The sequence below is a fragment of the Felis catus genome, chromosome B4 (genome assembly GCF_018350175.1).
Source record: "Felis catus isolate Fca126 chromosome B4, F.catus_Fca126_mat1.0, whole genome shotgun sequence".
NCBI classification, from domain to species: Eukaryota; Metazoa; Chordata; class Mammalia; order Carnivora; family Felidae; genus Felis; species Felis catus.
In genome coordinates, this window is record NC_058374.1 from 131,014,232 (window position 1) to 131,041,451 (window position 27,220).

Genomic DNA, 27,220 nt, shown 5'->3' on the forward strand with positions numbered 1-27,220 from the left:
CGGGCTCCGGCAGCTCCTCGGCCCCAGGCACCCCCCACAGGGCTGCCGGAACCCAGCCGGGGCCGCCGGGGACCTGGGCCACTGCCAGGAGACCTCTGGGGCCAACACCAGGGGCGGGAAGAGGCAGACTGCCGGAGAGGTGGGGGCAGCGTCTCGTGGTCTCCTGTCTCCAACCCTCTCTTCCACCTGCTCCAGAAACTAGAGGGGCCTCGCTGATCCAGGCCTAAAGACAGCCAGGGCACGAAGGGCAGGGTGAGCTCTTCCTGGGAAAGGGGGTGTCAGCGAGGGAGATCCGGAGCAGGACAGCGGGGAGACCCACGGGCAGCCTGGGGAGCCCTTCCCGGAAATGGTGTGGCTAGCCCTCCCTGAGCCGAACGCCTTCTCCAGAGAGATGTGGGGCTCACCCTAGGTATGCGAGGGTGGTCTGGGGGTGAATCTGAGGTTCTCGGGGCCTCCTGACCACAGACCACCCTCTAGCCTCAGGCAGGTGCAGGGGCGGGAAGGGGGCGGGCGGGGGGGGGGGGAAGGACCAAGGGAGGAGCCTGGAGAGGTCCAGGGTGGGGACAGAATAGACAATAAACAGAAAGAGGGTGGGAGAGAGAATGAGGAAGAGGGGGGACAGGGACAGGGACAGGGAGGGCCGGAGAGCCAGGTGAAAGGTAGGGAAATGGAGTGAGAATAGAGGACAGAAGAAAGGGGCCGAGGGCACGGGAGGGTGGAGAGCGGAGGAGCTTCCAGAACCTTCCTTCTGCCCCCGTCCCACTCCCAACTCCAACAGGAAGGTGAAAGGCCTGCTGGCCTGTGCCCTGGGTTTCTCACAGCAACGCCCCACCCCCCCCATCCCTAGGGACCCGTCCCCTCACCCTGGAAGGCGACAGGCTGCACGGAGAGTACAAAGGGGTCGTAGTAGCTGTGCAGGCCTTTCTTCCAGACCACGGCCATGACGGCACCGGATGCCAGGACTTCCACCACGGGCTCCTGGCGACTGCAGCCGTAGACCCTGGAAGGACAGAGAAAGGTGGCCGGGGCGGGAGGGGCCCGGGAGGGCGGTCTAAGAGCAGCACAGCTGTGGCCAGCCTGCTGTGTGTCCTTGGGCAGGTTTCTGACCCTCTCTGGCCCAGGAGGCCAACTGGAGGCCCTGGGAGGGTCAGGCCAGCTCCTCAGGTGAGAGAGGCCAGGAGGTTGCCTCCCGTCCCTCAGCCCCTGTCCCCTCAGAAGCCCTGTGACCCCCGAGTGCCCGGCCGGTACCCCGCAGGGAGCCCAGGTTTCAGGGTTGAGGGGCCCGAGGTCACCTGTAGTGGGCGCCTCAGCCTTTGACGTTGGGGGTTCTTTTCTTTTATCTGCTTAGCAGCAGAGACAAAAATGTGTCACCGTCTCCCAGGGTGTGAAACCCATAAGAGAAACCACGGGGTTCAAGTAGGTCGGGGACCCTCCTGCTCTGCCCTCTTTATCACCGCGCAAGACCCTCTCACGACTGGGGTGCAAGTCTGGGGACCCCCCTGACCTTATCCGACCCATCATTGGAGACCTGCAAGGCTCTGAGGTGGGATGTCCGAGCTGCCTGGGTACCACAGCGGGCAGGGGCGAGGCCGAGCCGGGTCCCCTCCCTCTGGGCAGGCCGTGTGGGGGGTGGGACTTGAAGAAGCCCCAGGGGAAGCCCGCAAGCGTCCCCACCCTCATCGGGGCTGGAAATCAGATGGTGTCTGACTTCTCCGCCTTCCCAGAGCCCTCCAGGAACCCAGCCCACGCACACCCCAGATTGAGGTCACCATGTGGGGGGCGGTGTCGCAAATGAGTGTGCCGCCTCAGAGCCAGGATATTCAGAGAGGCGGGGGCGGGGGGAGGGGAGGGATCTGGGGGAGAACCTCGGCCCTGCCCAGCCTCCAGGATTGCCCTTGAGCTGAACACGCGGGTCTCGCCCCCCCTCCCGCCTGGAAGCTGGGCCGGCCCGAGCGAGACAGAGGAGGCAGCAGCCTGGGGCACCCCCCTGCCCTCCCAGCCGGGCCCCTCTACCTGTCACAGAGCCACGTGACACCTGGGCTCACAGAGCCCCTCCCCCACGCTGCGGAGGTGGCCACATCTCCTGGAGGCGGAGGCCATTTCCAGCCCCCTCGTGGTCTCCCCCCACCACCCCCACTTGCCCACTTCCTGCCCTTGTCATCCTATCCGATATCCTAAAGCCCCGCTCCTCTGCTCAAGAACTTTTAGGGAGGGGGCTGGTAAGTGGGGGCCACTTACCAAGTGTTATAGCTCAAACTGCTCCTGGCATTCAATGCCCCTCGCGACCCAATCCCACTAGACTATATACAATGAGAGTAGTAACGGACAGCAGTTACTGGATATTTGATGGATACATTGAACACGTAGCAATAATGGATAGCATTACAATGTGTGAGAAGCGTGGCATTGATGGTTTCCCTTAAATCCTCACAATAACCCGGCAAGATGGGCGCGATTCTGCCCCCATTTTACAAGTGAGGAAACTGAGGCTCAGAGAGGCAAAGTGACTTGCCTTAGGACACGCCCCTGAGAAGCACCAGAGGGTGGGGGGGCGGGGGGTCTGGGGCTGCCAGACTCTGAAGCGTCCTGTCGCCCCTCAGAGCTGAGGTTCGGGGTCATCTCGTACAACCGCTTTGTTACAGGTGGGGAAACTGAGGCTCAGGGAGGGAAAGGGGACGGCCCACAAGACGCAGCCCCTTTCAGCCCCTTTTCCCTTTCTCCGTGGGCTAGCCCCGCTGCCTCTCAAGAGACCACACGCCGAGGAGCAGGGTCACACAGCCCCTCATCTCGGAACGGGGTGCGATTTGGCCCCCACGTCACCGCCCCCTTCCCAGGACTCACGAGGTGATGAGCCTCCTCTCCAGGGGCCCGGCCACGTCGTACATGGCCAGCCGGTCCCGGCACTCGGCCAGCGTCCACTCGAGCCGGAGTTTGAGCATGAGATCCTTGGGGCCCTGCAGGTGCCACAGGCAGCTGGAGGCCAGGTGGTCGGGCCCCTTCAGCCGTTGAACCTGGCCCTGGCCCACGAAGCTGTAGCGGTAGCAGCCTGGAGGAGGGAGAGGCACAGGCCCCCTGACCCCTGTTAGCCAGGAGGAGAGACCCCGGGGGGCCAGCCGGTCCTCACCTGGGCGGGGGTGGCCCGGGGACAGCAGCTGGATGGGGAGCAGCCCAGATGTGCCATGTCCCTTCTCTCTGTCTCCCCCCTGGTTCCCATCTCTCCCCATCCACGCATTCACTCATGGGTCCATTCGTTCATTCGCTTAAGCGCTCACTGACCTCTCCATGCCCGGCGAGTGCCAGAGAAAGGTCCGGTCACCGCCTGGGAGCACCAAGAACAGAGAGGACAGATACAGAGCCCAGCAGTAAGTAACAGCTCAGGAAGCGAGGGCTCTAAGCCCCGCCGGCTGTAGGGCTGGGGAGACCTGGGGTGGGGGTGGGGGGTGGGGGGAGGCAGGGTCACAGCGCGAACAAACGGCCGGTGGCCAGAGGGGGCCAGGGGACTTTGAGGCAAGAGAGCAAGCCGGAGAAGGGAGGCAGGGCCCAGATCACGCCCTGGAGCGGAGACCCTTTCCCCCGTGGCCACGGGGAGCCATGGAAGGTTAGGCAGGGCTGGGGCGTGGCGGGGCTCGGACCACAGACCCCTCTGACTGCTGGGAGCAGCTTCGAGGAGGCCGAGCGACCTGCAAGGTAGCCGCGCAATAGGGGGAGAAGGGCGAGGGGCTCCCGGGTGGCTCCGTCGGTTAAGCGTCCAACTTCGGCTCAGGTCGCGATCTCGCGATCTCGCGGTTCGCGAGTTCGAGCCCCGCGTCGGGCTCTGCACGAACAGCTCCGAGCCCGCCTGGAGCCCGCTTCCGAGTCTGTGTCTGCCCCTCCCCCGCTCATGCGCTGTCTCGCACTAATGAACTTTAAAAAAAAAATTGTTTGCAAAAAGGGGGGACTAGGGTGAGGGTTTCATTTCAGGTGGAGAGAAGGGCGCGAGCTCCGGTGGGGCCGAGAGGCAGCGCTGGGTTGAGAAAGTGGCCTCGAGCTAATGATGAGGACACAGATCGCACTGATTAAGCATTTGATGCAGGGCTGCGGGGAGGGCGGCTAAGCGCCCTCCACTCACCACCTCACTTAACAGCCCCGTGAAGCAGTTGCTGTCAGCGTCCCCCTTTCCAGACCCGGGCGGGATGGGGGCCACGACAGGGCCCTGCAGGCCTTGTCACACGCTTAGGGCTGATGTGCGTTTGCGTGCCCACCACGGGGCCTGGCACAAAGCAGGTGCTCCCTACGCGCGGCGAGGGTTCTCTGGGTGAGTGGGGGGAGGGGGAGAAGGGGGAGCTGGGGCAGAGAGCCCTGTGACTTGTCAGCCTCCAGCCGGGCCCCCCCGGCTTAAGGCTCGGACACAGCCAGGCCCGCCGGCTGCCCTCACTCTGAAGCCCCTTCTCCATCACGGACTCCCCTCCTGCGTCCACACCCCGCTGCACCTGCCGCCTGACTGAATCCATGAGCCTGGCGGGCAATGTCAGGACGTGCACGGCAGGCCCCCCTGCACCGTTCTAGCATCTTCGTGCGCTCACCCCCTCGGCACGGTCGGTGGGGGCCCTACTGTGTGTTTGATTCAGGCCCCAGGGACCAGCAGCCAACAAACAGTTTCTCCCCTGGAGCCCGAGTCTCTCGTCGAAGCCTCACGCTAGGGTAGCCCGGGAAGCAGCAGGGATGAGGGGAGGCGCCCCGGTGGGTGGGAGGCAGCCTGGTGGGTGAGGGGCTCGCCCCCTGCCCTGCAGTCCCAGCGCCACATTCTCATCAGCCGCGTGACTCGGTTGCTTCGCCACTCCGTTTTGGCGAACGCCCACTATGGTCGCCCATTTCCCACCTCCTTCTCTGGGGGGTTCTGAGCACCAGTAAGGGAACGGAGGGGAGGATGCTTTGCTCAGATGCTGCTGCCTCAACCCCCTTGTCCTGAGCCCTGGCCGTCCTGACTCCATCGGGGAGTTGATTTCCTCCGGGGGGGGGGGGGTGCGGGGAGGGGGGGGGACGGGGCACCAGTGACAGGGAAGAGACAGGGCCTCTGATCTGCCTGAGCCAGCACCTGGGGAAGGCCGCCTGGCTCTTCCTGGTCGTCTGTTTTCTTCAAATCTTGCCCCAAGTTGAGGTTTTGTTTTTGCCATTTTAATAATTTCTCTCTTTTTTAATTAGTTTTCCTTGTTTTGGAGAGGCAGAGAGAGACAGAGCACGAGCGGGGAAGGGGCAGAGAGAGGGAGACACAGAATCCGAAGCAGACTCCAGGCTCCGAGCTGTCCGCACAGAGCCCGACACGGGGCTCGAACTCACCGACCGCGAGATCCTGACCTGAGCCGAGGTCGGACGCTTAACCGACTGAGCCACCCAGGCGCACCCTCCCCCTTTTTTTTTGAGGCTTATTAAGTAGAGAATTACCTGCTGGTCTCTGTTGATCATCAGAAATATGTTTGGGAACCCTGTCACCTCCGGTCATTGGGAGAGAGTAAACGAACATGCCTGCTGCATTCTCCTCGCCTGGCCTTTGCTCACACTGTTCCCTCTGCCCAGAGTGTCCCTTCCTCTTTGCAGCCTGACAGACCCCTACCCATGTCCCACGCCTGAGTCTGCTGCCTGACCCCCCCCCCACGAAGGCATCCAGGACCCCCCGCCCTCCCGGGCAGGAGCAACTTTTCCCTCCCTCTAGAGGCAGGGTCCCTTCTTCTGCTTTGGATTGTGGCCCCTGGTGTCCCTCCGCCCCCAGGGTGGAACGATCCCCCCCCCTTCCGCTGCCCCTGGGACCTCTGCTCTAGTGCTGGCACTTGGTGTTATGAGATTCTGTTTATTTGTCTGTCTCTCTCCTGGGCTCAGAGCTCCTCTGAGGGCAGGGGTGAGGACACGGTCATCTGATGTCCCCAGAGCAGGCACGGGGCCTGGCGTGGGGGAAATGCTCGAAAAAGCCTGTACGAAGGATTTGAATTGTCATCCTCGCCCCATCAGACACCGTGCTGCCGGGGAGCAGGGACTCCAGACGTGCACCGAACCGAATAAAGATAATTACGAAGCAACCGCCAGAAACCTGAGGATGCGTGGACAGCCAGCTCAGGCAAGGGCGGCAGAAAAGCCCATCCAAGACCAAGGGTCACGGTGTGAGTACCGGTGCAGCGGAAGATGATAGGGAGCTACGTAGGGAGATCGATCGATGGATCCCTCCATCCGTCCGTCTTTCACATCCTCCTTTGAACCAGTTTTGCAATATTCTACTGGTTCCCTCGTTAAGAAGTTAAATACATCTTTGATGTGTGCTCACTATAGTTTCGAGAACCATGATTTTAGCTACTTGGAAATCGCACTTTGACCTCATCACCTCCATCTCCCGAAGAAGTGAGCATTTGACCGGCCAGAAGATAAGAGAGGGTAGGAAGATGATTTCAATCCTGCCTGCCCCACTGAGAGGGGGCTGATGCCCTCAGCCTGGCCTCAGCTCTGGGTAGACGCTCTAGGTAATGTAAGAAGGAGCTGGGAATTTAGGAGCTTCTGCTCGGGACCACAGGGCACAGCAGCACAGGTTGTGCACTGCACAACCGCAGGAGTCTCCAGTCACGCAGACTCCGATGTGGACAGTGCCGCCTGGCGCTGTGCGGCATGGTGGCCCTGCTGGTACTTTGTTCCCAGGGCTCAGGAGGAGGACTACGGAGCCTCTTGGAGAAAAGCAAAGCGAGTCTCGCAACAGGGCATGGGAGTAGGGGAGGAAGACAGGGCAGATGAGCCTGGCTAAGAAGGGGAAGGAAAATGTGAAGGGAGTATCCTTGAACGTGACAGAAAGATCTCCAAGAGACCAAGGTTTCAATGCGAAGCGGCTGATAACGCTTGGAATTGGCAAGAGTATTTTCTACCATTAGTGGAAACCGTAGCTTGGGAGTTTGGCGATAAAAGAAGGAGTCACGTTTACGTGCAATTAACCCGGCTACTCACTCCGACACCCCGCACAGGCAACGCGCGCGCGCGCACACGCACACGCACGCGCACGCACGCACGCACGGGGGGCACCATCCCTCCCGTCCCCTGCGGGCCCAAGCCTCGCTCGGGACTCATCACCAAGCCCACCACGGCAGCCCCCCCGGGTCCCTCCAGGCCACTGCTCCCCGCACCCACCGGAAGCCACGCGGCCCCCCGACACTCGACCAAAGCCAAGCGCAACAGCGACTCAAAACGAAGCGGAGGGGAAAGAAAAACCCCAGGCGCGTACCCAGCGTGGCGTTCAGGGCAACTATGTCTTTCACGCTGGCCTCTGTTAAAAGGAAACGAACAGACAGATCAACAAAGACCAAAGGTCAATAAATAAAACGAAATGAAAAAGTGGAAGTAAAAATTGCGGCCACCATCAGAGCCAGCCTGCCTGAGATTGACCCTGAGTGCCGACCCCCTACCGCCCCGCAGTGGTCCTGGCTCCCGGGGTGGGGGTGGGGGTGGGGGTCGCTCGGAGACCACCCCACCCCCACCCTGAGAGCATCCAGGCCTGCGGAGCCCTCACCGGCCCGCCCCACACCCCCCCCCCTCCCCAGTACTGACCCAGGATCACCAGGCCCTCGGGGTCCACCTCGTAGTCGGCCCTGTAGGGGGCGGGGGCCGAGCCGTTGGCCGTGGACTGTATCTCCTCCGCCAGCAACGCCCGCACCACCTCGGGGCTCAGCATCGGCCGGCGGTGCTCGGGGATTTGGAGGATGAACCAGAAGAAGCACGTGAGAGGCCCCTCCCTAAGGCGGGCAGAAGGCGAGGCGGGTGGGAAGGGGCCAGACATCCGGCTCCGGTGGGGGAGACAGCCAAGCGTGGCTCGTGCCCACTCCCCCCCCTCCCCCGCGCTGTCGTCCCCCTTCACGTGGAAACCTCCTCCCGACAAACCCGGAGCGAGGCGCTCTCTACCTCCCGGCCGCGCGCGGGCAGGGTTCAGGGGTGTGCCACCGGCCGGAGCCGGACATGCACGGGACAGCTGGGCCACCCCGACTCCCGTGCGGCGTACGCGCGCCGCACAGCCACGGTCTGGCGTGAGCCCCACCGCGGCCTTGTGCCCATTCTACAGGTGAGGAAACCGAGCTCCGCGAAGGGAAGGCCCATGTCTCGGTGTCCCCATTTCTAAAAACAAGGCCATCGCATCGGAAGCCGCCAGCACCCCCTCCTTGTCCCCGAGTCTCAGGTTCTAGTGAGGGGTGGGGGTGGGGGTGGGGGTGGGGCCCGGGGCGACTCACCCAAACGAATAGACTGAGCTGGAGTTGTAGTAAGGCCCCAGGCGGGTGCTAGCAATGAGCTCCTTGAGCTAAAAGGAGAGGAGACAGCAGCACCCTGGGGACCCTCTGCGGAAACCCCCTCCCACCTGCGCGCGTCCTTTGCCCTTGTCGGTGGCCCTGCTTGACCGGAACCCACGGGGTGGAGAGGCTTGCCCGAGGTCACCCAGCGGACGAGCGGTGGAAAACAAACTTGACCCCCGTTCCTTTCCCCTCCCCCCATACCTAGGCCTTGCCCCTCAACGCTGCCGCCTACGCCAGACCACCGATGGCTTCCGTCCCTCCTCGTCAAAAGTCGCCCCTCCACTCCGAAGAGCCCCGTTCGGCTCCCGAGTCGGGTCCTCACCCCCCCCCCCCCCCCCCCCCAGCCACCAGCCACGGGGGCTGAGCTGGTCGGTTTGCGCGCGTGTTCGCAGCCCGGCGCGGACGGCAGGAGGTGCATTTGCGGAGCATCTCGGACACCTTGAACAACGTCCCCGCCATCCCCTTTCGACCCCGCGCCCCTCTGGATTATCCGCGCTACAGAGGAAAGAGAGCCTTGGGCGCGTCTCCCAGAAGCAAGTCCCGAGACAAGGGTGTGGGGAGAGTGGCTTCTTTGGGGGTGATTCTGGAGAGCACCGGGGGGCGGGGGGCGAGGAGGACAGGCCGGCAGGGGGACGGCCAGTGAGGCTGTGAAGGAGGACAGGGCCGTGGGCAGCTGAGGCACCGTCCAACACGGAGCCCTGGGAGGCAGCCCAGAGCTGGCGCCTCACCAAGGCCGAGGGAGCTGGGGTATTTATCTACCCGCGCCCTGTCTCGTGGCTGAAGGTTACTCCCGGGAAGCACTGCTCCTCAGCACTTCCGGCCTGCCCTCCCGGGCGGGGTGCCATCCCACAGCCGGAGGGTGGGACGTAGGGGCAGCCCGAGACCATCCCCAGGGCAGGAAACCATCGCCCTGGAGGGGAGGGGATGTGGGTGGGCCCGGACAGCACCCCTGCATGGCCCTGACCTTCCCCAAGGTAAGGCTGCTAGGGAGTGAGCATCGGGACTTAACCCAAGTGCGTTTCACCCCCGAGTCCACTGACTTTCCCACCCCCCTGTCCCCTGTTCCCCTCCCGTCGTGCCTGGAAGAGGACCCGGCTCCCAGCGAGGGCTCTGAAGCGACTGACCGACGGGCTCGGCCTGACTGGGGCCCTCCGCGTCCCTCCCCACCCCTCGTCCGTTCCCTCCCTTCCCTGCGGCCCTTCCCTACCATCCTCTGGGCTTTGGCCGTTTCACTGCGGAAGGCACTGGACTCCCGGCGGGCGAGGTCCTGGGAGAAGTGGCGATTGAGCACGCGGAGGCTCCCCGAGTACACCTGGCTGACCGTGACCTCCGCCTTGTACCCTGCCCGGGAAGAAACCAACAAGGTCAGCCGAGGGAGCCTCCGGTCTCCCCGACGCCTTCTCCTGCCACCCGAACCCTCAGCTCAGCGGCCGGCATCCCGGGCCTCCGAGGCCCCTCCCCCATCATCATCTTTGCCGCGGACGACGTCACGTCGTCCGGTTTGTTCGGCGACAGGGAGGAAAGAAGCCCATAGATGGATGGCGTCCCGAAGGCTCCCAGGCAGAAGCTCGGACACAAGAATCAGTCCAGGATACAGACCACACGAAAGCCAGGGGACCCGCGTGGCCGAGAAGGTCAGGTTTGCGGGTTAGCGCCTCCGTGCATCCTTCCCTTCGCCGGAGTCACAGCCCTGGGTCTCTAGCCCCGTTCATTCATTCGTTTATTCACTCAGTCAGCAAATGGTACTTGAGAACCCTACTGTGTTACAGTGAAGAAAACAACACCCTGCCCTTAATGGTTTGTTGAGCAAGAAAGGCAGACAATAAATGAACAGTTAGAGGCGTCAGTGCCGCAGAGATCAGGGGTGAGGGCGGGCCGCGACCTGGCGGCCAGGGAAGAAGGCGGATGTTAATCTACAGAAAAAAAAAAAACGTTCCAGGAAGAGGGACCAGCAAGCGCAAAGGCCCTGAGGCAGGAGCTCATGTGGTGTACTCGAGGAACACAAGGAGGGAAGGAGGGGAGAGTAGGAAGAGATGGGAGGGGGGAGGGACGGGGGGACTTGGGTTTTGCCATGAGGTGGGAGCGGGGGGAGGTTTAAGGGGAGAGGTTAGGTGCTTTGATCTGCTTTCTAAATCGGTCCCCCTGGTGTTGTGTGAACGGGCTGTAAGGGAGCAAGGGCGGAAGCAGGGAGCCCCGCGGCCGTCAGGGGAGGGGGTCTCCTACAGTCGTCCAGTGACAGTGGCCAGGCGAGGGGCGACCAGGCCTGCTGGCCAATTGGGGCTGGGGTGTAAAAGAGGGGAGCCAAGGGGGGCACGGCTGGAGGGTCGGGATGGCCACTGAGTGGGCTGGGGGGTGCGGGTCCGGAGGAAACGCGGGAGAGCCGTGGGCCGCGGTCCGAGGCGCCCTTAGGCATCCTGGTGGAGGGCAAGCCCCGGCGACAGAGGGGCCCAGGCTGGACGGATTTGGGAGTCACCGGGGTATAAAGGACGTTTAAGGCCAGGGGCACCGGATGAGACCCTGAAAGAAGAAGGCGGACTAGGGAGAAGGGGAGCCCTCGACCAGTGAAGGACACGCGGGAGAAGCGAACAGTGTGAGCTGGGGGAAAAGAAAATGTGGGGCGCCCTGGAAGCCACGTGAGGAGAGGGTTTCGAGGAGGAGGGGGTGAGGGGCCTGGTCAGATGCTGCCGGTGGCTCAGGTGCAAGGCGGACAGAGGGCCGGACGTCGGATGTAGCGACGTGATGATTGGCGACTTTGGCAAGCGCCGTTGGGGGTGGGGACGGGGAGCCAGATTGGAGAGGGTACCGGAGAGGCTGGGGGTGCAGAAGTAGAGACGGGTCTTTTGAGGAGGTTGCCGCAAAGGGGGGAGCGGAGAAATGGGGGGGGGGGTGCCTGCGGGATTTGGTGCTGGGAAGAAGAAAGCATGAACGGTCACCCAGGAGAGCAGGGGAGGGTAAGTACAAGGGAGACAGAGCTGGGCAGTCATGAGGGCCCCCAGCGTAAGTAGGAGGCACCCCAGGGCCCAGGACCTGCCCGCCTGGGGAGCCAGCCCCTACCCCTGCCCCTCCTCTCCCCCAGGCCCCTTTCTAGAGTCCGACTGCCACTTAACCAGTCATTGGCTTGTCACTTTGGGCTTCTCCTGCTCCAGTAGAACAGGCCCCTTGTCTGTCTCCCCTTCTAGATTCGTCGCCTCGCCCAGCACCCGGAGCACAGCGTGAGCCTGGGCGGGAAGAATCCTTCAAATAGCTCCTGGAAGTCCCTCCTTTTACCCTTAAATCCCTTTGGGGGCTTTGGAGCACCCCCCCCCCGCCTCCGCTGGGTCCTCAGCCCCAGGGAGCACCCCCTCCCCGAGGGGTGAATGTACTCCCGGAACAGAATCAGGAGCAATTTAGACTCCTCAAAGAAAGACGATTGGCCCTTGGGTTCCTGGCCCTCCAGCCCGACACCGCGGTTTACCCTGAAGACTAATCATCCTGAGGCCTCGGCAGCTCTGTGCTATTTGGGGTACTGGGTTCCTGCCAGGGGTGAAATGCACACAGCTTCCACCCCCACCCCCCCCCACCCCCCGGCCTGCCCGCATCGCTTGGCTCTGAGCGGATTCACAGTCTAAGTCATGGCCAGCAGGTGCATCAGGCCTAGGCTTCCTAACAGCATGGCCCAGGGGTCGGCTCCAGACAATCCCTACCCCGACGCCCACTGGAGCTGGGCCTAGGCTGATGTCTCTGATGCCTGCTCCATAGTGGGTCCCCGTTCCCTTCACAGGGCCTGACATTCACCATGAGACTTAGCCAGTAAGGGGACTATCTAACTTCCGCGGAGTGTTTGTGGGAAGTCTCTGATCGCTTGGGCAAGGTGCATTGTCTCCACTCTGGTTCCTTGGCCGCTCACCTTCCTCTGTCCTAGCCCATGGCGTGCTTCCTGGTGAGGGCAGGGGGCTATCTTCAGAGCCTGGCACAGAGCCTGGGGCACAGAAAGTGCTTGGTACTGAATAAGGGAGTGAGTGGATGAATGAATGAATGAATGAATGAATGGAAGGATAGACAGATGGACCCAAGAACATGGGCCCGTTGCTCCTGGGTCTCCCGGGGACCAGTTGAGGGCTGTGATACCAGAGGGGGAGGCCAAACTTCAGGCCAAGGCCAGCGTCCCCTGGCCGCCTGCTCTGGACACTCCAGATCCCCCTTCCCCGTGTGTTGAATTGTAAGCGTGCCCGAGCTGGGGCGTGAAAGCCATCTCTGTGCAGGGACACTCCCCCGGGCGTCTGAGTCCTGTGTCTCCCTCCCCTTCATCCCCACTCATGCTGGGTCCTGGAGACCCAGAGGCGACAGAGCTGTGGTCCCCACCCCAGGTGCCAGGTACCTCCCGTGCCGCTGGGCCTCCTCCCGCAGAGCCAACTGGCTCTGAGCCCAGGGGCAACCCAGGAGGGCTTCAGGCAAGTGGAGGCAATGTTTACACTCCTGCTTGTCGGTTCACGGGAATTGGGTGCTGTGAGAATACGCCTTCCCCCGCTGGAGGGAGCTGGGGGCGCTTGACTCCAGCAAGGAACTTGCCCTTGACCTGAGCCCGGGACCTAGAACATAGGTGCAAGGAGCTCTCTCATCTCACGCGACGGCAGAAAGACTCAGAGAAGAAGTGCCTTGGCCAAGTTCACGCAGTGAACTCCGCATTCCCCGAGCCTGGACTTCCGGTCTCTCCTGGTACGCCCCCGACGGCCATCCCAAGTCCTCCCCAGGCGCCTCTCCCGGACGGGCCCACAGGTTACCTAGGAAATACCAGAGCAGGACCCCCACCGAGGCCAGCACGACAAGGGCCAGCCACAGGGGCGCCAGGCGGAGGTAGTCCCGGACTTTTCTCTTGGAGTCCTTGGGGGCCTTGAACATCCCCTCCGGCTCTGCCTCCTCGCCATCACCTCCATCGCCCTGTCCGCCAGCTGCCTGGGGGGCCTCGGCCGTGGGCATCCTGGTGGAGAAACAGACCCGGGTTGGAAACGACCCGGCGTCGGCAAAGGAGCTTTTGCCGAATACCAAGGGTGCACGGAAGACAGCAGCCGTGCCTTTGGGATGGGAAGTCCGCGACTCTGGAAGGCGGTGATTGAGAGAGGGCACGAGCCACCTCCTAGGGTCTTGGGGCCGCTCGCTCCAGAGGGCAAGCGGAGCTGGACTCAGTCGGGCTCTGGAAATGCCACCTTTGCAGCCGCACCGGCCTCCCTGTGGTCCGAGGACAGAGAGGGGCTTCGGTTCCCAAGCCCCCCACCGCCCCGCGATGGTACCCGCAGCCGGAGAGCCCGGAGTGCAAATTTCTATCAACCAGCTCCTCGAGCCCTTGGCCTTCTGTCCGCTCAAGCGATTTCCTTCCTCTCGGTTCTCTGTGGCACAGCGTCCCGAAATACCGCTGCCTTCCATTCACGTGAACCCTCCCCCGGCAGCCCCTGAGCCAGTATAATGCTGGGCCAGACCCCTGCCCTTCCAGAAGTGCGTCCCCTCTGGTCTCCCCCCACCCACTCCAGCCGAGAGTGTCTTCGGGCCAGAGGAGGCACAAACTAAAATTCATCGAGCGTCTCGGGAACACTTTTCATTTCATCCGCTCACCCAGGGGCGTGGGGCTCGTTGTCCCTCTGCGTTCCCCTTCCTCGGGCCCACGCTGTGTGGACACTTTACGTGTCTGCCTCAAACCTCCAAACACCGTTCGAGGTTCCGCACCCATTGGGCAGAGGAGGAAACCGACGGCCAGAGCGTTACAGCCACAGCTCAGTCCGGGATTTTCCTAGGCTCAACTTCCCAATGCGGTTTGAGGATCTGTCACTCACGATCAGCCCCATTTTACAGATGAAAAACCCGACGCCCTAAAGGCTAAGCCACACTGGCCCAGGGTCACACAGCAGGAAGGTGGGGATCGAGCCCGGGGTGTGAGGGGGGGGGGGGGGTTCTGTCTCCCTGCTCCTGCCAGGACCCTGGGCTGCTTCCTGTAAATGAGCTGTTCATTAACAGATCATGACTTCATAACAACCGGATGTTGCCGCTCTCAGTGCCCTGGGTCTGCGGCTGTATCTTCGGAACCCCCCAAGGAAACTTCTGGGCGTTATTGGGCTTTTCGGGGAAGGCCCTTTAGCCATCCACCCACCGGCAGGGTCAGGATGCTAGACCCTCGAGAAGTGTCTCACTGCATCCATAAATGCCACTGTGGCTTTAAAATACACCCCCAGTTGTGTATGTGGGGGTGAGGGGGTGGGAGGGCTTTCCTTGGGACTGCGTCTTAGGTTTTCATACAGTGGGTTTTCTGAAAAATGGGGCTCCCCAGCGAAGCTCGAAGCTCTCCCAGCTGGATCCAAGGGGCCTCCTGGCCCTCCTCCCTGCGTCCCTGCTCCCCGTTGCTCCTCTTGGCGTTAAGTCTCTGTCTCCCAGCCACAGTGACCCTTACAGTGTCCCCTCCCCCCGGAGTGCAAGGGAGGAGGGACTGTTGGCAACCCTCAGCCAGGCTGAGGCTCTTCCAGAAGCCATCAGTACCCACGGGGCCGCAGCCGAGGATGGCCGGTGCACATCCTGCGAAGGTCGGGGCAGCCTCGCCCACCTCCCAAAGCGTCCGCAGCAACCCTGGTGACAAACTGGCCGTCCCGACAGGCTGGTTCGAGGAGAGCCCAGGTCCTCTCTCAGCCCAGGTCCACCGCTTCTGCCAGAGGCGGCCGCACCCCTGGTTATATACTCTTGAGCCTGGATCACCAAGGAGCTATTGCGGGATTCCTCGCACCGCCATGGGGACTTGGGGGCACAGAGGTGAGGTTGAGCGGCTTGGCTGGGGTCTCACAGTTGGTTAGAGCAACAGAACCAGACTGTAAACCCAAGCAGAGTAGTGCCCCGACCCCTATGCTCTGCTGGCTCACGCATCATCGGGGTACCGAGGCGGGGGGGAGACGAGGCCCGGAGAAGGTCAGAGGTCTACTAGGGGAGGCGCCTAGGGGAGCAGTCCAGGGTGGGATGCTCAGCAGGCCTCCCCTCCCTTCTCCCCACCCCCGAGACCAGACCTTCACGGATTTCATCTTCTTCCTAAGTGTCCCTCACTCGCATCTGGGGGGGGGGGGACAGTGAGCATCACAGAGGAGCCCAGTATTAGCAAAGCCACTGGGCAGAAACCCAAGGTAAGATCGGCCCAAGTTGGATCCAGCCCAAGTTGACGGGGGGGGGGGGGGGCAATTCATCGGGACCTCCCCATCGCCTCCCACCTGGGCTCCTGGGGCAGACTCCTCCCTGGGAGGACTCCTCCCTGGGGTCCCCATCTCCTGTCTCCTCCAACGTGCCATCACACTGTCACCGGGCAGCACTCCCTGCCCACCTCCAACCGCTCGCCTGCTCAGAACGCCCTCGTGGCCACCTCCGAACCATTGCTGTAGCGCCCAAGACCCTCCATGGCCAGGCTGCTGCCCACCTTCTCCCGTAGCCCTAACTCCCATCCCGCACATCACCCCGCAGGCCCACAAAGCCACACCTTTGTGCAGCCACGCCCTCCGTCTGAGGACTGCAGGGATCCCTAAAGGCCCCGTGCAAGGCCACCAGCCTGGCGATGGGTCCCCAGGCCCTAGGTAGTAGGCCGCCTCCTCTCCTGGGCGGTCAGATCCCCAGGATGCCTGGCTTTTGGCTTCATCTCTTCCCCCCACAGGAGAGACAGGCCTGCGTCCTCCTCACCCCTGCTTCCCCACAGAACCCACAGGCCCTGCTACGTGAATGAGAGAACGAATGGCGAGGGCCCCCAGGTCTCCAGACCTCTGGTACAGTGCTCTCTCCTACACCTTGCTGCCTCCAGGAGGCGGAACCTGGGGCTTGCCTGCCGTGTCCCCCTGAACAACTGCATTTAAAACAAAAGAAATTTTGGGGCGCCTGGGTGGCGCAGTCGGTTAAGCGTCCGACTTCAGCCAGGTCACGATCTCGCGGTCCGTGAGTTCAAGCCCCGCGTCAGGCTCTGGGCTGATGGCCAGACATGCTCTGTTTCTCTCTGTCCCAAAAATAAATAAACATTGAAAAAAAAAATTAAAAAAAAAATAAAACAAAAGAAATTTTTTAACGTGTATTCATTTTTTGAGAGACAGAGCGTGAGCTGGGGAGGGGCAGAGAGAGAGGGGGACACAGAATCGGAAGCAGGCTCCAGGCTCCAAACTGTCAGCACAGAGCCCGACGCGGGGGTCGAACTCACAAACCGCGAGATCGTGACCTGAGCCGAAGTCGGACGCTTAACCGACTGGGCCACCCAGGTGCCCCCGAACCACTCCATTTTTGTCAGGCACCTGCTTGGTGTCGGGCTTTGCACTGGGCACGGGGAAGGGGGGGGGGGACACGCGCTGGTGAATATGAGCCCTGTCTCCCGTCCTCTTGGGGCTGACAGCCCAGCAGGAGGTGGGCAGGTGTGACAAGTGACAGCTGGGAAGATGACCCACGACTCCTGTCTTTTACTATGATACAGTGCCCCCCTCCCTGGTTGCTTCCAGGGTTCAGTCCATCAGAAGGGTCTGTGGTTCTACCCTCCAGCTGCTTCCAGAACCCGACCCCTTCCTGGAACCTCTAGGGCTCCCACCGTCATCCAGGTCAGTATCATCCGTCACCTCGACTCCTGCAGTAGCCGGCTGTGTGGTCACCGCCACTAGCGAATTCCCACACAACCGCCAGAGCGGGCTTTTCACCGTGGGCCCCGCTCGTGGGCCTCACATCGCTCTCCTCCACCTAGAGCGGAGCCCGAAGCCCAGATCACAGCCCACAAGAGCCTATGGGACACGGCCCTGGAGTGTCTTTCTGTCCTCTCCCACCCTCTGCTGCAGCCACACCCAGCTCCTTGCCAGACCTTCCACTATCAAGCACGCGGCACCTCAGGGCCTTTGCACATGCTGTTTCCTCTGCCAGGAACGCTTTTCCTTCAGTTCGCCCCAAGGCCTGCTCCTCTCCCTCCAGGTCTTTTGCTCGAATTTCTTCACAGCCCTTCTGCACGATGCTGAGTGTCCTTTGTCTGTCTCCTCTCTGGCTGAAAGCGGCACCGGGACAGGGGCTTTATTCTGCCCACCGCTGTGTGCCCTGCTCCCAGGGCAGGGCTCGACCCCCAGTAATTGTCGTCCAGCGAGGGAATGCTGGGATCCCAGCTCCTTCCCGATAGCTGGAGGGCGCTTTGGGCACGCGTGGCCCGGCCGACTTCTCCTGCCTTCCTTTCTCTCTGCTTTCTTTTTCCCCTTGACGCTGGACTTCTCGGCCATCAATTCTAACAATGAAGATGCTACGAGAGGTATACAGGTCAAGGGCCCTGAGCTCGCTCCGCGTGAAAAGCGTCACGCGGGTCATTTCGGGAACCCTGAAAGTTCTTGCTCGTCACCTGGCTTTCCCTCTGCCTGGGCTGCCCTCCGCTGACTTGGCCCGCTCCCAGCTGACCCCTGCGCGCCTCCCACCTCCTCTTGGCAGTTCTCCCAGGGTGCCTCAGGAGGGGTGGCTGCTTCTCTGGAGCATCCCAGGCCTCCCCCATCAACGCGCAGTTCACCTTGGGACATTCTCTGTCCCCTGAGGGTGAGCCCCTGGAAGGAGGGCTGGGTGTGCCCCAACTGACACCGGCTTCTTCTCTGATCTGAGCACCTGGCCCCTTCCCTGGCCCCTGCCCCTCTGCCCTCCAGCTCTCCCTGACCCTCGGAGCGTCCTGAGTCGGCCCACCGGAAGCTGAGCTCCCCGGGGAGGCGGAGGGGCAGGGCCGGGCCACCCCCCCCCTGCCTGCCAGCCCTTTACTGGACAATGTTGGGAATCACATTGTATCTCAGCCTCCAGCAGCCTGGGATGTTCTGCTTTGTTATCTCTATCTAATAGTTGGGAAACGAGGTACGGGGAGAGAAAACGACTTGCCCAAGGTCACTGAGCCACCGCAGGGCAGAGTGGGGAGGAACAGACCAGAAATCTCATCTAGAGCCATGGAAGGCACCTTCCAGCGAGGAGGACCCGGGCCTGGAGCAGATCCCTGCTACGAGCCACGTGGCGTGCGCCCGAGGGGGGGGGGAGCGCGTGAAAGTCCCCTCCACACACACGCGAATACGGTATAAATATGTGATAAACCCACACACAGATCACACAGGCAGACACACGCTCAGGTACACACACATCCGTCTGTGACACACGAACTCAGGGGTGCATTCCTCAAATTTCACACACGCGCACGCACACGCAGAGCCGGCTGCACGCAGCTCCGGGCCTGGGACCTAAGGGTCCCCTGTTCGGCGCAGCGTGAGGCTTGGGGCCCGTCTCCCACACCCGAGAGCCCAGGTGGGTGCGTAGGTAGGGAGGAGGGCACATCCAGTGTTGTGGAGTGTGGGTGGGGAGCTCGGCCTGGCAAACGGGGCCCCTCCTCCGCCCAGTCCCTGGCCCAGGGTCCACCGGCCCCACCGGAACCCAGGCCTCCCAGCCCCCGGAGCCCACAGTGTCCCCACTGCCCCCGTGCCTGCCCATATACCTGGCCTCACGCCGCCCCGTCTCGCCCCAACCCCGGCTCTGGGGACCCCTCGCCCTCTGCTTACCCAGTCGCTGTCTGGCCGACGGGGCCCTGAAGACCTGTTCTCAGAGCAGGGCCGGAGGCTCCAGCCCCAGAGAGCCAGGCCTGGCTCTCAGAACGGACACTGTCACCGGGCCATTCTTAGATCCTGGTCCCCCGTCCTGGAGGCCCCCGCTTACCTCTGGGAGTGGCAGGTGGGTGCCGGGCCTGCACGCAGGCCCCAGAGCCTCTGTTTGTCCAGGCCAAGGTCTCCCTGCCCCCACCAGCCAGCCTGGGCTGGATCAATGGCCCAGAGCCATGGCCGGGCTGTCTGGCCCTTGTCCCCTGTGGCCTGTGGCCCCAGGCTCCATGGGCCTTCTGCCGGGTTCAGGTCAGCACGGTGACTGAGCCCAGGTAAACAGGCCGGAGGCAGGAGACAGGCAGTGCCCGCCCCACCCCACCCCGCCCCGTGGGCACCCCGGAGGCTGGCGGGCAGGTGCAGGAGATCCGAGCTCTCCCCTGAGGCCTGTTGCCTGGTGACGTTCCTGCCTGGTTACAGCCCCCGGTCCCCTAGAGCATGAGGTTGGGGGGGAGGGAGGGACTGAGGATGGGGGGCTGTGCAGAGGCCCGGGCGGCGGGGGCAGGGGCTCGTGCGGGTCTCCTTACCTAGACTGGGGACCCCGGAGGAGCCAGTGGCCCGGGAGAGAGCAGGAGGCTGGGCCCCTGTGGTCCGGGGACAGAAAGGGGGAAAGCGGGGTCTGATGCTACTTTCTGTTCAGCTGGACGTGATTTCAACTCCTCCCTGATTCTATAGAGGGGTGCTCTCCATTAAGGCGGCCACTGGCCACAGGGGGCCCCTGAGCCCCTGAGGTGCGGCCAGTCCGACCTGAGACGCGCTTGTGGCGAGATCCAAGCCTCAGGGCGAACAAAGAATGTCCGACACCTCAGTGAGAAGTTTCCACATTGATTACACGCCGGCTGTATTGGGTTAAACAACAACTTATCGCAATTCATCTCACCTGCTTTGTGATGTGTGTGTTGTGTGATGTGGCCCTTAACACTGAAGTCACGATGGCCAGGCAGACGCGGAGGGGCTGACCCGAGTGGAGTCCGAAGAAGCCGTGTCGCAAGGAGGGGGAGGTGTGAGTGAGGAGGGTCGGGGTGAAGGGCACAGCTCTACACCGCGCACTGGCTGCAGGGGGCTGGCTGGGGACTCTGGCTGGGAAGGGGGTGGGGGGCACCTTCCCTGCCCCCGCCGGGACCCTGGGACTGAAGCCCCCAGCCTTGCCCCACCTCCTGTCACCGCAGCCCCCGGGAAATCTTCCCTCCTCCCTCCAGCCTCCCCTCTTCCCCTCCTCCCGGCCCCCGCCCCCCCCCCCACTGCTGCAAACTTTCCGAGGGGAAGGGGGTTCTCGGGCAGGCGCGGGGCGGAGAGACTGAGACTTGAGTCTGAGCCGCATCCTGTCGTTCAGAAGGCAAGGTGGCCCCAGACCGTAGCCGGACGGTCTGAAAACCAGGCCTTGTTCAATCGGCACCCTCTGTACTTGGCGGCCACACGGCCATTGATTGGCCACAGCCCGGGGGAAGGGGCTGGGACTGCGGGGCGGGGGGGGGGGGGGCAGCAAATTGCTGAGCAGGGCGTTTGAAAGCAAAAGTGCAAGGATGTCAAGTCCCCAAGAGCTCAGAGAGCCACCACGGGCGGGGGACAGGCTGCCCCGGAGTCCTCTCGGTCCACAGGGCAGCCATGTGCCCTGGACACCCTTGTCCCGTGGCAGGGGGACACATTCCCACACAGACGGGATAAGAGCCTCAGTGTTCCCAGGGTATCTGCATTTCACGTTCACACTGGGTCCCCTTGGTCTCTAGGGACAGAGAAGCCACCTGGAGGCCTGGCCAGTGAGGCTTGGAGGCCAAGGGACACAGCAGGCTTGATCCATCACATCCGGTGGGTGTTTTGAGCTCTGGGCCGCGAGCTGGGCCCCTCCCGGTAATGCCTCAAGTCCAGGCTTGGGAGTGGGAATCCGTGACTCTGCTCAGCTGAGGAGGAGACTGAGGTTCCGGGGACGAGAGGCTGACTTGCCCCGGGTCCCACCGCCCATCTCAGGGACTCTGGCCTGATCCCTTTGATGGGAGCGGTGTCATTTTTCTGGGCTGCCACGAAGAATTACCGTCCCCGGGGCTGGAAACAACAGAAATGCATTCTGTCACGGTTCTGGAGGTCAAGATCAAGCGTCAGAGGTCTAGGTTCGCTCTGGAGGCTCTAGGGAAGATTCCTTCCCTGCCTTGTCCTAGCTTTTGGGCATGGCTAGCAACCCTTGGCATTTCTGAGGTCCAGGGGCTGCGGTGGGGGCCGCGGGGGCGGGCCCCTTGTGTGCCACCCAGATGCTGTCTAGACAGGCGATGGGGAGGACCGAGCTCCCCTAGGCTCCAAGGCGGTGTCTTCGTTTTCTAGAACTGTCCTAATAAGGTACAGCCGATGGAGTGGTGTGGAATGACAGAAATTTATTCTCTCACCGCTCGGGAGGCTAGAAGTTCGTGATCAAGGTGTCGGCAGGACTAAGCTCCCTCCGAAGGCTCTAAGGGAGGATGCTTCCTGCCTCTTCCCAGCGTTAGAGGTTGTTGGCCATCCTTGGAATTCATTCAATCTCCGCCTCCATTGTCGCATGTCATGTGTCTGTCTCTGGATCCCTCCTCTCTTAGAAGGACACCAGGCGTGCTGGATTAGGACCCACCTGATGACCTCATCTGATGTACATCTGTGAAGAGCCCTGTCTCCAAAGAAGGTCACATTCATAGCTATCAGGAGTTCGGACTGCGACATATCTTTTAGGGGACGCAAGGTCAACCCCTCCCGGGCAGGGGGAGAGGGGTGGGAACAGGCTGTTTATTGGCAATGCCGCAGACTACTGTTCCAAAGGTCTAAGTGACCCTGAGTCCTCAAGTCGCTTCTTTTTCTTTTTTTTTTTTTTTAATTTTTTTTTCAACGTTTATTTATTTTTGGGACAGAGAGAGAGCATGAACGGGGGAGGGGCAGAGAGAGAGGGAGACACAGAATCGGAAACAGGCTCCAGGCTCCGAGCCATCAGCCCAGAGCCTGACGCAGGGCTCGAACTCACGGACCACGAGATGGTGACCTGGCTGAAGTCGGACGCTTAACCGACTGCGCCACCCAGGCGCCCCATCTTTTTTTTTTTAATTAAAAAAAAATTTCTTTTATTTTACTTTTGAGAGAGAGGCAGAGCGTGAGCAGGGGAGGGGCAGAGAGAGGGGGAGACACAGACTCCGAAGCGGGCTCCAGGCTCCGAGCCGTCAGCACGGAGCCCGACGCGGGGCTCGAACCCGCGGACCTCGAGATCATGACCTGAGCTGGAGTCGGACGCTGAACTGACGGAGCCCCCCGGGCGCCCTCCCTGCTTCAGAAGCACGTTCCCTCTGCACGCCTGAGCTGCTACCCCTGCCTTGGTCTGCCCCCTCACAAACACAGATGTAACCTGTCACTTCCCCCTCCTTGTGGCCTCTGGGAGCCGTCTCACGGCTGGGAGGAAAGGAAGCTCTGTGAGCTGCGCACATCTTTCCAGTTGCCTTGACCAAGCCTTTAGGGGCTGCCCCGGTAGGGGCCCCGGAGGCCACTTCATTACACGGGTGTCAGCACCAACAGGGTGCCGGCCTGTGCTGGGCCCCAGGGCCGCAGAAACAAACAAGGCTCAGTCCCGGTCCCTGAGGGGCGCAGCTCAGCCGGGGGAAGACAGACAGTGCGACAGATGCCAGACTGTTCTCTCAGCAGCAGGCAGAGAACGAGGCCCTCGGCAGCACGTAGGGACACTCCTTAGGAATGAGAATCCGTCAGGATGGCCTGTCATCGACTCAAGTGTGAGACCTCACAGGAATCACTGCCTCAGTGACCCTACTTCCCTCGCCTATAGAGGGATTCGAGGCTCATAAGGGTTTCCGGTACCCTTATGGAGGCCCTAAGGCTCTGCGATTTTGTGGGGCGCCCGGGTGGCTCCGTAGGTTAAGCGTCCGACTCCGGCTCAGGTCATGATCTCGCGGTCCGTGAGTTCGAGCCCCGCGTCGGGCTCCGTGCTGACGGCTCAGAGCCTGCAGCCCGCTTCAGATTCTGTGTCTCCCTCTCTCTGCCCCTCCCCTGCTCATGCTCTGTCTCTCAAAGATGAAGAAATGTTAAAAAAAAATTTAAAAAAAAAGACTCTGTGACTTTGTGATACAGTTAACCAGACATAGGCTGGCCTCATCCCCTCCCCCCCAGAAGAAAAATGACCATTTCACTCCAGTTTGCAGGTGAGAAAGTGCAGATGTCACTTGTCAACATCACACAGCCGGGAAGTGCTGGGATTCGACCCCAGGACCCCCTGATGTCAGATTCCCCCAGTGACCACCCCCCTTCTGGGTCTGTGTCCCTCCCTCTTGGGGCCCCTCACCCCTTCTGTCCCAGCTCTGGGTCCTGGCCTCTGGCCTCTGGCCTCTGTGTGCAGGCACAGTTAGAGGAGGACTCAGCAGGTCCCGGCCTGGCCCCTTGACACTTTCCCAGCCAGAGGTCAGGGGAGTGGCTTCTGATCAGGGGTTTGGGGGTTGAGGCCACAGTCGGGGACACAGAATGGAAACTCCTCATGCGTCACCCAGCCTGTCCTCCTCCACTGTGTGGTCCCTCCTGGCGGCGGGGGCTCCCGGAACACGCTGGTGGGGGGAGGTCACCAGCAGGCCTGGGACTGGAACCCAGCTTACCTGCTTCCCAGTCCTGTGCTCTTCCCAGGGCTCTGCCCAAAGATAAGTTTTTAAGACTAAAAACCATCAGGCAATAAAAAACTTCCAAGGCACACAGAAGTCCAAGTTTCAACAGATACGGGTACGTTTCTTCTGGTCTCAAAATGCTGTCACAGCCAGGGCTCCACCCCTGCGGGCAGTTCAGTTTGAGGGCCCAGATCCAAAGGCTGGAGGCATAGAAGCTTCTCCAAGGAGCGGCTTTCTGGCTGCCTTGGAGGAAGCAGCCAGCGCTGGCTCGGGTCCCCCGCCCCCTCCGAGTGCCTCTCTCCTCTGGATACCTTGTGTCATCAGGGCAGCTGTCAACCCAGATGTGGCCGTGATGGCCTGTGGGCTCTGTCCTTCCTGCCGTCCATGTTGGTTCCAATTTATATACAAGTTCAGGTTCTTGGACCTTGTGTGTCCTTTCCTCCTTCCCTTCCTTCCTTCTCTCACCCATCCAGCAATACGCACATTCACTCAATGAACACCCTGTGGCAGGCGCCGGGAGGGACAGCGGTGGGGACAAGGGCCTGCGAGGATCCTTTAGTGTCCCTTCAAGAGCTGCCTTCATTGAGCACTTAGCACGCCTGAGCCTCTGTGCTAAGCACACGGTGTTATTAACTCACTTGATCTCCACAACAACACCATGAGGGAAAGAAGGAGGTACTATTCTGAGCCCATTTTATTTTTTTTATTTAAAAAAAAATTTTTTTTAATGTTTATTTTTGAGACAGAGAGAGACAGAGCATGAACGGGGGAGGGGCAGAGAGAGGGAGACACAGAATCCGAAACAGGCTCCAGGCTCTGAGCTGTCAGCACAGAGCCCGACGCGGGGCTCGAACTCACGGACCGCGAGATCGTGACCTGAGCCGAAGTCGGCCGCTTAACCGACTGAGCCACCCAGGCGCCCCTCTGGGCCCATTTTAGGGCGGAGATGACCAAGGCACGGAGTGGCCAGTGACTTGCCCAAGGCCACACGGCTAGAACGCAGGGACGCAAGGATTTGAACCGGGAGGACTTTAGCACTCACCCAGGCAAGCTTTTTGTCACTGATTCTCAAGTGCGTGCACGTCTAGCGTTTTACCCGTCTCTCAGCCATCCAGTGAAACAGGAATGACAGAGTTTCTGAGTTCCGCGTCACAGGGGAGGACAAGAGGTTCTGAGAGGACGGCACACGTCCCCCAGTGAGTTTGGCTGGGGGGGTGGGGCGGCTGGGGGGAGGGCGCCGGAACCCTGGGCCCTCAGCCCTGCGTTCTCCTATCTCAAGGCCACTGTTGTTGGGGGTTGGGGGGTAAGCGGTTGGGTTGTTGATTAAACTTAGCTCAGCACGGGTGCCTGGGCCTGGCCACTGTGACAGCCGGGACATCCCCTTGGTTGGCTTGTTCAGAGACATTTTCCACCACCATGATATGACACACTCGAGGCTCCCATCTCAGGGCCCGGCGGGGTGGGTGGGTGGGTGGCGAAGGGCTGTGGGAAAGCAAGGCCTGAAGTGCTGAGTGGGGAGAGAGATACAGGTTGGGGGGAGAGGTTCCCCGTCTACAATTCCAGGAAGCCAGGATGCAGAGGGAGGGAGGAGCTGGTGGGAGACGCATCATCTTCCTCTGTGCACCTGGCCTCGTGCCACACGCTGGGCCACAGAGAGGAGGCTGGCGACTGTCCTTCTGCGGAGTCCCCAGCCCTGGGTGGGGGAGCGACCGTGGAGAACACAGAGAGGAGTAGAGGGACAGCCACACCCTCCTCTGTGGAACCTGAGCCTTTATTGGAAACGGGCTGCATGGGAAGCTTCTGGACGAGTCTCCTGAATTGGGGAGGGAGAGGGACCTGTTGCACGGGGCTGTAGCTCAGCCACTCTTCAGCTAGTTTGGGATACAGTTGGCCGAGGACGTGGAAGAATTAAGAGAAGCAGGTGGCAGGGGACAGGCGGACCAAGGAGGAGGCTGAGCAGGGACCCGAGCTCAAGGCGATGCTGCCGCCTCACAAGGGTGGGGACGGTCTCAACTACGATTACAATCGTGCAAAGGGGGCTGCTGTTGTCACTTTTTAATCCGTTGCCGGGAACTTTTAAACTTTTAAACTTCCCCGAGCCTCAGTTTCCTAATCTGCAAAATGGGGGACAAACACCTGCCTTGCTGGGTCTTTTCAGGCGACGAGGGTAACGCTTGGTAAGCAGTGGCTAAATAAATGTGCCTCTTAATCTTTTCTGAAGTCATCCAGGATGCCAATAATTGAGAGGGCAGGGGTAGGTAGTCGCCCCAGGATGGACTGTTTCCTCCGTAATTTGCTCGGTGACCATGGACGCTGGAAGTTGCTTGGGGTGGGATCTGGGAAGCGGGGAGAGAGCAGGGATACCAGATGGACTGGGGAGGTGAGGAACAAATATAGTTCGAGAAATTGGAGGTCTGAGAGGCTGGAAGGCCTGCCCACCTCTCCCTCCCTTTCTCTGATCCCCCAGTCTGCCCGGCCGCCTCCTGCTTCCCACTCCGCACCTGACAGGTCTCCCGGGGCTCTCGGCCGCCTGCTTCCCAGCTGGTGCCGCTCCTCTCCCTGCGATCTGACCCAGGCAGGCCTGTCTCTGCCTCGCCCTTCCTGCCCCTACCAGCTGCTTCCTCCTTGCCCCGTCCCCCCGAGGCACAGGCTCTGACCCACCCAGGACATGTCACATGGTGGCTTCGGCCCCATCAGTCCACCTGGTGTAAGGTGGCCCCTCATTTCTGCTCACCGCCAGCTCAAGCCTCTCATCAGACCACGGTGGGGACCCTGGGCATGTTCCCGGGGCATGTCTGCTAATTGGCCCCTCTCCGCTTTCCAGCCTCCATCCCTGTCTGGAAAATCGGGCCTGGGAAGAGAAGACCTTCCACTGTGGAAGGAATCTCAGGGGGATTATCTGGTCCAGATAGGTCACCAGGTGCCAGCTATGATCATTTGGGACCTGCCTGCGGAGTCTAAAGCCATACCCAAACTTCGCGGGAAGGAGAGCTGTGATCGGTTAGCGATGTCTGGTATGAGAGGGTGCAATTGATTAGCAATGTCTGCCATGGGTGCAGCTTTGTGAACGTCAGATATCGCCATCTGTGATCTGGTCCAACTGTTCAGAGTCAAAGGCACTGAAAGGGGAAAAAAATTATATATATATATATATATATATATATATATATATATAACTTTATTTACATTTATTATATTCAGTTTATATTATATTACTTTACATTATATTAAATGTACATATTAGTCCTATTTTTATGATATTTTATTTTTATTTTCCCATGAGACCATGTCAGAAGGTGCCTAGGCACAGAATAAGAGAAACCTGACTCCTATTAGTGAAAATGATATTCCTCTTATAATCTTTTTGCTTTCTCACTGTTTGGTGCTGGCATGTCTTCAACAGCCTCCCAACACTTGCCAATCTCCTCTTTAAAAAAGTTTTTTAGTGTTTTTGTTTAATTTATTTTTGATAGAGCGTGAGTGGGGGAGAGGCAGAGAGAGAGAGAGAGAGAGAGACACGGAAACACAGAGCCCGAAGCAGGGTCCAGGGTCCAGGCTCCGAGCTGTCGGCACAGAGCCCCATGCGGGACTCGGGGGCTCGAACTCGTGAACCGCGAGATCATGACCTGAGGTGAAGTCCGTCGCTCAACTGACTGAGCCACCCAGGCGGCCCGCTAATCTCCTCTTTAAACTAAGAAAGCGGATTTCCAGC

General features: G+C 61.0%; 1 protein-coding gene and 1 long non-coding RNA gene across 7 annotated transcripts in view; both read right to left on the reverse strand.

Moving 5' to 3' along the window:
• Positions 1–19,997, reverse strand: part of TMPRSS6 (transmembrane serine protease 6) — a 45,456-nt gene extending 25,459 nt beyond the window's left edge. Inside the window, exons 1-8 of one of the 6 annotated variants that reach the window (XM_023257462.2) lie at positions 19,782–19,997; positions 13,049–13,245; positions 9,496–9,629; positions 8,229–8,296; positions 7,555–7,739; positions 7,232–7,273; positions 2,842–3,046; positions 864–1,000 (exon numbers count right to left, since the gene is read on the reverse strand). In XM_023257462.2, coding sequence (XP_023113230.2) covers positions 864–1,000; positions 2,842–3,046; positions 7,232–7,273; positions 7,555–7,739; positions 8,229–8,296; positions 9,496–9,629; positions 13,049–13,244 — 967 coding nt within the window. In that variant the 5' untranslated portion in view covers position 13,245; positions 19,782–19,997. The other 5 variants (XM_045062319.1, XM_023257464.2, XM_023257460.2 and 2 more) reach the window with 5 other exon arrangements.
• A 1,247-nt stretch (positions 19,998–21,244) lies between these two features.
• On the reverse strand, positions 21,245–24,136 carry LOC123386845. Its single transcript, XR_006601288.1, has 2 exons — positions 23,503–24,136; positions 21,245–21,530 (listed from the first exon to the last, which is right to left on the reverse strand). It is a non-coding gene; the product is annotated as an uncharacterized LOC123386845 (long non-coding RNA).
• Between the last annotated feature and the right edge of the window lie 3,084 nt (positions 24,137–27,220).